Source organism: Nicotiana tabacum, chromosome 12 (genome assembly GCF_000715075.1).
Source record: "Nicotiana tabacum cultivar K326 chromosome 12, ASM71507v2, whole genome shotgun sequence".
Classification (NCBI taxonomy): Eukaryota; Viridiplantae; Streptophyta; class Magnoliopsida; order Solanales; family Solanaceae; genus Nicotiana; species Nicotiana tabacum.
In genome coordinates this window covers 1,515,567-1,526,928 of record NC_134091.1, presented here as the reverse complement: position 1 = coordinate 1,526,928, position 11,362 = coordinate 1,515,567, and the positions used below count along the sequence as shown (strand labels likewise).

General features: G+C 37.4%; 1 protein-coding gene across 1 annotated transcript; it reads left to right on the top strand.

The window, feature by feature from the left end:
- Positions 1-926: 926 nt before the first annotated feature.
- LOC107824076 (uncharacterized) lies at positions 927-11,011 on the top strand. The gene is made up of 13 exons (XM_016650794.2): positions 927-1,446; positions 2,457-3,555; positions 5,227-5,442; positions 5,528-5,748; positions 6,528-6,602; positions 6,757-6,828; positions 6,956-7,054; positions 7,449-7,520; positions 7,625-7,739; positions 8,163-8,231; positions 8,355-8,655; positions 9,595-9,667; positions 10,187-11,011. Exons 1-13 carry the CDS (start codon positions 1,327-1,329, stop codon positions 10,616-10,618), a joined length of 2,964 nt encoding a protein of 987 aa, XP_016506280.2. The 5' UTR covers positions 927-1,326; the 3' UTR covers positions 10,619-11,011.
- Positions 11,012-11,362: the final 351 nt, after the last annotated feature.

Genomic DNA, 11,362 nt, shown 5'->3' with positions numbered 1-11,362 from the left:
ACGTCCTAATTGCTCTTTAAAATCTAAATCCATGCCTCCATGTTACCTAAAATATGAATTATCGTTAATGCTTTCATATTTTATTAACCAAAATTATATTTATTTATGCACTTTTTTTAATGTTCCCTTTTAACTATTAGCATAAAATTGTAGGATCAGTTATTTACTCTATGATTATATCTAATAGTACTATTTATTGGAATGTAAAATTATTTTTGTAATACAAAAATATTGCAGGAATAATATTCGATTGAAGAGTAAAATGATCTTTGAAATTTTCATGGACATTTAGATCTATCAACTGATTCTTATAATCTTCTTACTTTGTATAATAGTAATTAAATAAATAGTGAATAAATTTCTTATTTTATCTTTTTTAAATAGTTCTTTTTTCACCATTTTCTCTAGATAGGTTGGTTAGTATTCTTCTCATAAATCTCTCTTATATGACAAAGCCTTCCATTATTTATGTTGATGAGTTGGTGCTTTCTCTGTATGAGAAGTTAGAATTTCAGTTGGTGCCCTGATTCAATTGGAAAAGTGAAATTGTTTGTAAATTGATAATTAACAAATTTATCAAATATAATATTCTAATTCCTAAGGATATAGAAGGAAAAAAAAAAGGCAAAAAAAAGCAGAAAAGAGAAGGTGTGTAGGACAACTAAAATACTGCCGAATACAAATATTTTGAAAATTGCAATTAAATTTAATGTTATAATATTTTACATAATTCAAATAAGGAAAGATTTAATAATTAAAATTTTAGTTAATTTCAAACTCTTATATATTAGGAAAATAATTTAAATGACTATTTTGTCTAGTGTAAAGTTTATTTTTAAGTGGTAAAAAAGACAAACGACATTTCGTTAAGGGTCTTCGTGCTTTTAGTATAGTATAGATATAAATATAGATAACGTAAATAACGAGAAAAACGGAAAAAAAAAAAACATGGGGTGGATCTGTAAAGTTTTGATTACTAAGGGAGTACATGGAACAAAATGTACAGTAATATTCTTCAATTTCCTAATCTGGAATTCTAGATCGGGTAAAACCTAGCATAGCAAAATCAGACCCGATTTCTACTCAATTTCACTCTATAGATCTCCAAAATTCTTCATAATTTTCACAAGTTATTCATGCTTAGCTTCATTTATACAGGATTTAATCTTATACCCGTCGAAAGAAATCCAAATTGAACAAAAAACACTATCATCAGTTTTTTTTTTTTTGAATCGGGGTTTTATTTGAGTCTTTGAAGCCTAATGTGTTGATCTGTGAGTTTTGTGTGTGATTGGATTGAAGAAAATAGCGCAAGGAGGACCAAATATGGACCAATTTGAAGCTTATTTTCGTAGAGCGGATTTGGATCAAGATGGAAGAATCAGTGGTGTTGAAGCCGTTGCCTTTTTAAAAGGATCTAATCTACCTCAACCTGTTCTAGCTCAGGTAGCCTCAATTTACTTGACTATGTACTTCTCTTTTTGCTGTTGCTATCTTAATGTTTATAGTTGTACTTGTGCTTGAATTGTGTATTGTAATGATCTCAAAGGACTCAAAACAGTTAAATAAATAGTCCGAGAGATATAAATGATCTCAAAGAATACAATTGAATCACTCCAGTATAATATACTGGAATTCCAGCATAATGTAAAAAAAATACATTTACTTGGTAATGTTAATAATTGTAGCATGACTTATAAGGGATTCAGTTATTCACCTTATTATAAACCTCCTGACCACATTTAGACAGTAAACTAGTGGAAAAAATGATGTGCTGACTATGATGAAGACTCATGGCGGTTATTGGGTTCTTAGTTGACATGATAAGATGGACTTTGATCACCAATCACCAGCAGTGCGCCAGTGCCTCAATAGATTTTAAGAGATAAGTTACTGAAGGTAAGAAGAATGAGGAGAGAGGTCGAGAATGGGGGAAACAGAGATAGAATAGGAGAAAGGTGAAGAGAAGAACGGGAATTGGTTGGCATTCTTGATAAGTCATCCGACTTTTCGACTGTGGTGGTTGACTAGTTTTTGGTTTGTTAACTGTTTGCCAGGGGTTTAATTACTGTTTAATAGTAAGATTTCTGCAGCTGGTGTGTTTAGAATTGTAGGATATTCTAGACAAGTTCTTTCTAGGCAGTAGAGTTTTCTTTCAAGCTACTTTTAAGTTTTATGCTGTGATTATGCAGATTTGTTTCTTTGACAAACTTGCAGGAGGACTGGAAGTTTTACTTTGCAATCTCTATATTTCTATAAAATGTTAAGTTAATATATTCCCATTTCTCTCTTTTGCTATGCTTTTCGAATGTGGCTTTGCATTCTGTAAATCTCACAAGTCTCCTAGGATAAGCTAGTTATGACTAGTTCTCTTTAAGTTTCTACAAATTTTACCTCTTCCATGGTAAATATGATTTCTTCAACTGTGCGTGCACATTGTGTTTCTTCGATTGCAGATATGGACACATGCTGACCAGAGCCGTACTGGGTTTCTTAGCCGACCAGAGTTTTATAATGCTCTTAAACTTGTAACAGTGGCACAGAGTAAACGAGATTTAACACCAGATATTGTGAAGGCGGCTTTATATGGTCCTGCTTCTGCTAAAATCCCTGCTCCACAGATTAACCTTGCAGCGATCGCTTCTCCCCAGTTAAATTCAGTTGGTGCTGCACCTGCACAGCAGATGGGTGCTGGAGTACCAACAACTTCTCAAAATCACGGCATCAGAGGACAGCTACCTCCTACAACAGGTATGAACCAGCAATATCTCACTTCTCAAGCCAGCCACCCAGTGAGGCCTCCTGTTCCAACTGCAGCTACTGCATCACGTCCCCAGCAATCTCTTACTGGTATGGATTTCCCCAGGGGTGGTAGTTTGACAGGTCCTGGTCTTCCAAACTCAAACATTTCACATGACTATCTAGGGACCAGACAAGCAGCAATATCTGCTGGACCTACTATGCAGCCTCCCAATAGAGGAATGAGCCCTTTGGTTCCTCCAGTTACGCAAACTCTTCAGGGATCTCTTTCACTACCTTCCATGACAGCAGCTAATACAAAAGCTACTGGAAGTTCTGGAAATGGTTTTGCTTCGGACACAATGTTTGGAGGTGAAACCTTCTCTGCAAGCCAATCTGTACCCAAGAAGTCATCGTCTACTCCAAACTTAAACTTTTCTGTGAATAGTGCACCAACCTCTTCAGCTATGGTTCCAGTAACCACTGAGTCTCAAACTTCATCCAAGCCTGACCCCTTTGCTGCATTCAATACTATTACAAGGCAATCTCCTGCGAATCAGCAGCAAGTAACCCCATCTGTGTCCAAACCTAATCAACAGGTTTCTGGTCAGAATAGTTTGCCAGTTTCATCATCTGGAACTCCAGTGGGTTCTGTCCATCCAGCTCCTGAGCAGTCACAAGTTCCTTGGCCAAAAATGACAAGAGCAGGCGTTCAGAAGTATGCAAAAGTGTTTATGGAGGTGGATTCAGATAGAGATGGAAAAATATCCGGGCAACAAGCACGAGATTTATTCTTGAACTGGAGACTGCCAAGAGGTAAATTAACTTCTTTTTGCAGCCTTTACTGCCTTTTTTTTTTTCTGCTGACAAGCTAGCTGTCATCAGAATTCTTTATTTCTTTTTCTTTTTCTTTTGATTTATGCACTTTCAAGGAATCTTACTCACAACTTCGCGTGTATAACTATGAGTACCTTCTGTCGTTTAGCTGAGCATCCGATTCATTCACTGAATTTCATCCTATAAACTCTACTACAAAGACTCAGGTTATTGACTTGAGGAGTATAGGATATTTTGTATGTTATAGGACTGTGTTTGATAAATTCATTCACTGGATTTCATCCTATAAACTCTATTATATTACAAGACTCAGGTTACTGACTTGAGTAGAATAGGATATTTTGTATGTTATAGAACCGTGTTTGATAAACTCACTAGGGAGGACATCCTGCTTGTAAAGACCCTCCACCTACCATAATGTTAGTGTTCGAGTCAACAAGGAAGCAAAGTGGGAAAGGGCCATCGTTGGGCTTCTGGGAAGTAGGGTCCGGAGGATGGTGTTTACCATATCAAAAACTAAAATTGTGAAAGTTTGAAAGAGTAATTTTTTTTCTCGCTTGGACAAATAAAAGTGGGAGTGGCCCCCATGGAGGACAAGATGCGGGAGTCGAGGCTGAGATGGTTTCGGGCACGTGGAGAAGAGAAGCACAGATGCTCGTGTTAGGATGTGTGGCCATGACGGGTCTGAGAAGAGGTAGAGGTAGAATAAAGAAGTAGTGGGGAGAGGTGATTAGGCAGGACATAGCGCTACTTCAGCTCATTGAGGACATGACCCATTATAGGAGGGTGTGGAGGTTGAAAATTAGGGTAAAAGGCTAGTAGGTAAGCGAGAGTTCCCCTTCGATCTCTTCGTTTATCTTATTTCCCTGTTACTACTATTTGATGCTATTTTTTCTTTTTCGTCTTCACCTTTTTCCCCTTTTTCCTTATCGTTGTTTGTCTTCTTCTTTCTTCTTCCTCTTTCATCTTCTTTCCTTTTTCCTTTTTCACCTTTTCTTGAGTTGATGGTCTATCAGAAACGACCTCTCTGCCTCACTAGGTAGGGGTAAGGTCTGCATACACTCTACCCTTCCCAGACTCCACTTGTGAGATTATACTGGGTATTATATTGTTGTTGTTGTTGGACAAGTTTAAAACTTGAGAGAAGTCCATTTTTAAACTAATTCATGCAAATTTGGGGTCCAGAGATTCTTTTGTGTGTTCTAATCATTCTTTTTTACCACCTTGGTCATCTTTGATCTGTGAGGCACAACCACAATTGCAAACATCCTTATTCTTGGTTCACATGCTCTAAATCGGATTGCTGCCACAAATTTCATTGGGGAGTGATCAGAGATGTTTTATTTAGGTACCTCAGAACTTTTGGATTATCTTTCCAAATTGTACATGTGATACTGATGAAGTGTCTACACGGAAAGTTTCATTTTGGAGAATTCTCTAATTTTGAGGTTTTGGAATTTGGATGTCTTGACCTAGATACAAAATCATTTTCTATTTTCGCACTTACTTTTTTTGCTAGATTAATACACTAGGGCTCCAAATTATTTCCCCTAAAAGCATGCCAAACCGTGTACCTAGTTGTATATTTAAGTGTCATTTGGAGTTCGTAATGCTTCGTAAATTAGTAATATCATTTTTGGTCTCTGTCAGAGGTCTTGAAGCAGGTGTGGGACTTGGCTGATCAAGATAGTGACAGCATGCTCTCTTTGAGGGAGTTTTGTATAGCTCTGTATTTAATGGAACGATATAGGGAAGGTCGCTCTCTTCCATCTACACTACCAAATAGCGTTATGCTTGATGAGACTTTGCTGGCCCTGGCAGGTCCGCCTGTTACTTATGGAAGCACTGGCTGGAGCCCTGCTTCTGGTACTACCTAAACAGATTTTGGATGTTTTAAGTTGTCAACCACTTTGTTAGTATACTAAAACTTTCATCACTCATTTATGTTCAGGCTTAAGACCACAAGGGTTGCCTGGTGTACAGCCAGGTGCACATCCTGGATTAAGGCCTCCTACACTGAGGGCATTCCCTCAGCCTGACCGATCGATGCAATTTAATCAGCAAAATGCTAGAGCAACATCAATGGATAATTCTCATATGGACCAACTAAGTAATGGGGAGCAGAATATGCTGGAGCCAAAGAGAGAAGATGCGGTAGCAGGAGAGGAAAAGGTATTATTTCCTTCATAAGGTAGTTCGTCTCCTCTCTAGGTTTTTTCTGTAACTGGGTTGCAGTTATCTTGAGTTCTATTCCCCGATACAATTTATCATTACCTACTTAATGAAAGAAAGATACTGATTACAACTCCCTCACCTCGAGGGCATCGTTAAACTCAAGACTGTCCCGGAGTAAAATCCAGGCAGGTAGTGATTGCGTGCAGCTATATGGGAATAGTGATTCCACCTCACGAAAATAAAATCAAACTATTGACAGGAGTGCGGCCTCACCTAGTTTCCCCCTGCCCAGAAACCAAAACGTCTCTAACAACTACTCCCTCCGGTCCACAATAAGTGGCCATTTTACCTTTGGCACACCCATTAAGAAAATACGAACTCCTAGAGAAAAAAAGATGTATTGACTAAATTAACCTTAATTAATTGTTACCTTGACACATTGGAATATGTAAATAAGGGGAAATTTTGGAAAAATAAAATTAATTCCTTCTTGATGACGTAAATGGACACTTATTTTAGACGAAAATAAAAAGGTAATATGGTCACTTATTGTGGACCGGAGGGACTACTGTTAAGCTCTCACAATGCCATGTCATCTGATACATTTTCGAGATTTAGTTGATTTAATTGTTACAGATTTAGTCAGCTAATTAGCTATGAAGAAGTCTAGGACCTGGACATATCCAGGTTGGAAGCCGTTTGCGTGATGAAAACTTGGATGCTATCTACTTCATGATACTGTTGATGTAGTAAACTTAATTCCTTTGTTTGATAAGGATGAAAGCAAGGACAATGTGCTTCTGGATTCCAGGGAGAAGCTTGAATTCTACCGCACAAAAATGCAGGATCTTGTGAGTAGTTGCCGCCTTTAATGTACAGCATTGTCGCATTTCTATTATTTCCAGTTGCTTTTGCTTCACTGTCACCTGCTCTTTACTTTATATTTTATCTGTATATTTTTTTCAATCTCATTCATTTTCTTTTGTTCATTGGGTTTTCCTCCAGGTTTTGTACAAAAGCAGATGTGATAATCGACTTAATGAAATCACTGAAAGGGCATTGGCTGATAAACGCGAGGTACCACTTTAGCTGTTTGATCTCTCTCTCTCTCTCTCTCTCTCTCTCTCTCTCTCTTTGAAGTTCATAATTTGTTGCTTTCAATTTATTCCTTATTATGCACTTTTCCAATCGATGGGTCTCTTAGGCTGAGATGCTTGCCAAAAAATATGAAGAGAAATACAAGCAAGTTGCAGAAATTGCTTCTAAACTGACAATTGAAGAGGCATCATTTCGTGATACTCAGGTGAGATTTTGCTCCATATATTCTTTCGAAAGTTTACTCTAGTTATATATCCAAGCTCTTTCAATTGTGTTCTCTAGTTATATATCCCAGCTCCTTCATAAATCAAAAGATTGAGTTTATCACTGTACAATGCTATACATAGGAATATAACCATTTTCTCCTTGCAACTCAATGAGTAGACTTCTTCCTGGTTTCTTCTAATAATCCAATGCTTTAATTGTAAAGCTGGCTTGTTTATGGGCTTTTTCTGGCTTCTCATTTGTTTTACATATTCCTCTATGGATTATGTATTCTTGGCTTCTTGCAAGTATTAGCGCTTGTTGATTTGTTGGATGCTGGAGCCATATGAGTTTTCATTTTCTTTGAGATAAAAGAAAAAAGTTCCTTTATTCAGGAGAGGAAGCTGGAGTTACAACAGGCAATCATTAAAATGGAACAAGGTGGCAGCGCTGATGGCATTCTTCAGGTGAGGATAACAGAACTTATTAATTTGATTTCTCAGGAAAAATATAGCGAAATGTAAGTTTCATTAGGAACTTATGCTATGTTTTTGCGCTTTTGGTTTTCTAGGTCCGTGCTGATCGCGTACAACATGATCTTGAGGAGCTACTGAAGGCCCTGGCCGATCGTTGCAAGAAACATGAGCTTAATATTAAGTCAACTGCTTTAATTGAACTCCCCCCTGGTAAGTTGTTTTTTCCCTTGTTTTGCTGCGTCTTGTCAATTTGTTCCCTTTTGTTCTGTTTCTACGGTTCCCACCGAGTCACTTTTCTTCTCTGAACATCTGGGTAAGGAGTCAATCCAAATAATTTCGTCTGCATATTGTGCAGAATGTCACTTGAATTTTTGAGGTCTTCCATTTTCTGTGTTTCTTACTCAGAAAATACAATTGGATCTCATTCTTCCTCAAGTGCTGGAGTTATTACTGAAAATTGATTCGGTTGAATATGTTTCAATGGGTTTTCAATTACTGTGTTAATGTTGTTTATAAAATCTTGTTCTTGGAAATTTGATGATAGCTGATTAATTTTAAATTATTTGCATCACAGTTTATTATATTTTCCATCTAACTTCTTTTACCTCTTTGGTCCGGTATGATCTTCTCAAGGCTGGCAACCTGGAATTCCGGAGATATCAGCTGTTTGGGATGAAGATTGGGATAAATTCGAAGATGAAGGTTTCCTTTCTTGAATATATCCCTCTGTCTTTTCCTGTTCTTCATCAGTTAACTTTCTGACACCATCGTTGAATAAGTTGCAAAATGTTTGATGTATGTGCATCCCTATGTCACTTTCTGCAGGATTTTCTTTTGATGTAGCTGCGCCTGCAAATTCCAAATCCACATCTAATCAGAAGGAAAATTCTCCAATTCATGGAGATTCCCCTGATTCCCTGTCAAATGCTGATAGCAAGTCAGAAAACTATTCTGCTAAAGGAAATAATAACAATTTTGAGACTGATTTGATGTATATGCATAGCGACGAGGAGTCAAAAAGTCCACAGGGAAGTCCAAGAGAACAGACAGCATTTGATAGTCCATCTGGTGAATACTCTGATAACCATTTCGGCAAGAGCTTTAAAACCGAATCTGAAACTGATAGGTATAATTTGGCTATTTCGTGCAATATCTTCCATCTTCTGTATTTCTCTATTTCGATTAGTTCCAAGTTTTAATAGTTTATGAAACTTTTGGGACTTTGATGTCCAGCACAACACCCGTTTAAATCCAGGGAGACATGCTTGATGGACATTTCACTAGGTCTGAATCTTTTGGCCAATTTGTTTGACCACTGCTCACCAGTGTCCTCGATGGATGCTTAGCATGTCTTGCATCTGTCTCATTAGTTTGTAAGAGTTAAAAACAGATTATCGCATTTTTATGTTCTGAAAAGTAAAGATGAAATGTACTGTTAATTAATCATACCTCCATCAAGATATAAGCTACGAATCTCACCTCCATTTTGGTTTTGAGTGTTAAATAAAGATCCTTGTTTTGTCTCTGTAATTTTCTTCATTCAGTGTATTTCCCATAAAATGTTCTCCAAAAAACAGATCCCATCCACGGTAAAATAGAAAAGCATCCCTAGCTTCTCTCATTCTTGTATCACCAGAGTTCCTTGGAAATAGAAAACAAAGTTAGGAAGATACTCAAGCCTTTATTATAGACAGATGATTGGCAATTTACCTTTTGCTTCTGTGTCCTTTTAAGGCTCAGAGAATGTTTTTGCTTTTGGGGAATAAACAACCATTTGCTTGTAATGGCATTTTACACACGAAAGTTGGCTCTTTAATTGGATTATGTATATTAAAAAGGTGAAGATACCTACTAGTACAAACATGTTTCTTCAGTCCCCTGATTGAGTAATGTCCAACAAACTTTTATTTTAAATCCTTCTGCATGTCCTTGCTCTTGTTGGACATGCTGTATCCCTACTTGTGCACAGGTCTATAATTAGTTTTGATTAACTTTTTTTTTTTTGAGAATGAATAGTTAGTTTTGAATAATTAATGTCTTCTTCTTCCCTTTCATTGGTAAACAGATTTGATGAACCTGGCTGGGGTACGTTTGACAATAATGATGATGTGGATTCTGTTTGGGGTTTCAATGCTAAGGTTAGTCGGCAACCCCTTACTTTTACTCCTGTTCTAGTGTTATTAGATGTCGCCTGTCTTGTTATTTCAAGAATGTGCAAGTGTTGACTCTTCCGCTGGAATAATCTGCTGTATAATCTGAGCTAAAATGTTGCTTAAAAGTTTATAGCAAAGTGGTAATGCTACCTCCTTTTACCATTCCGATGATAATTGATAACTTCGTTACTGCTATTATGTCCAATGACATCATCCTTTAAATAAAACAAGATAATCCTCGTTTATCTTTTATACGGAACTTTTTCTTCCGTACCCCTTTATTATTTGTTTATTCTTGACTTTTCCAGTTCAATAGTTACATTTTGTATCTTGGTTGCGCAATTAAGAAAATTCCTGTGTCGCCCTTGTACAAACCCGATAATGATCTCAAGCGCACAGCTGGATTTTGCTTTTTAAATATTACCATATGCTGATGATGATAGAGTGCTAGTGTGCTCTATGTCGCAAAGTCTCCCTATACATTGACTAATTATTATCCTGCAGGAGTCGGATCATGTCAAACATGGAGAGAAGCATTTCTTTGACTCAACTGATTTCGGTGCAAGTCCAATAAGAACAGACTCTCCTGGGGCTGAAAGTAGATACCAGAAGAATAGCCCATTTGGCTTTGAGGATTCAGTTCCTGGGTCACCACTTTCAAGAGCAGGAAATTCTCCGAGGTATAGTGTAGGATCAAAGGATCCTTTCTTTGATAGTTTCTCAAGGTATGATTCCTTCAGTACACATGATCATGGATCCTCTCCACGAAAGGAGACTCTCACGAGGTTCGACTCCATAAGTAGTACCAGTGGTTTTGATCATAGTCGAGGATACTCATTTGACGACTCTGATCCATTTGGTTCCAGCGGCCCATTTAAGGTCTCATCTGAGAGTCAGAATGCAAAAAAGAGTTCAGATCATTGGAGTTCTTTCTAGCTTGTGGCAATGATTTGTTATATTTGATTACCACTGGGCCATTATTCCTCAGTGTTTTTCGTGCCATCTATTTGCATTTATGTGTGTTGTATAGCCTAGGAGAGATAAAATCTTGGTAAGATACAGTTTGTATTGGTTTTGTTCCAAGAAACGCGGTGTAGTCTGGTCTTTATGACATAATTTATTTTTATTTTTTGGGGAATTTTCTTTCTTTCTGAGTCTATCTTCTTCTGCCTTTAGGGGAAGAGATAAAGGGAAAATGAGAAAGGGAAGGGGATGAATGGTTTGAGTTTTGCAATTCATTTTATGCTGCTGTACTGTAAAAAACTGCAACATATTTGTATCACAATTTTCGTCTGATATACTTACTGTATTAGATGTTTTGCCACTCAATAATTTTTTTACTGCTTATGGGTCGTAATGGGAATTTTGATTGTCATTCTTTTGTGTTTGGAATTGTTGTGTCCTTTATTTTGCAGCACTCCTGATTTAATGAGCCATTCGCAGTTTCACAGTCTGAATTTGTTCGTACTTACACATGCATGGCTTAATCTTTGAGACAAGCATATGACTACTGGCAGGATCAACCAGGTAGCATTCCTTATTGACGCCGGCGTCGCATGAGCATGGCCGACCCAAAGGGTACCGCCAAGTCCAAGGCGAGCACGACCATCATTTGTAAGGAGCATTCTTTGGGCAAATAGGAGCCAATGAAGACCCCATGCCTATTGCGTTTACCGAATC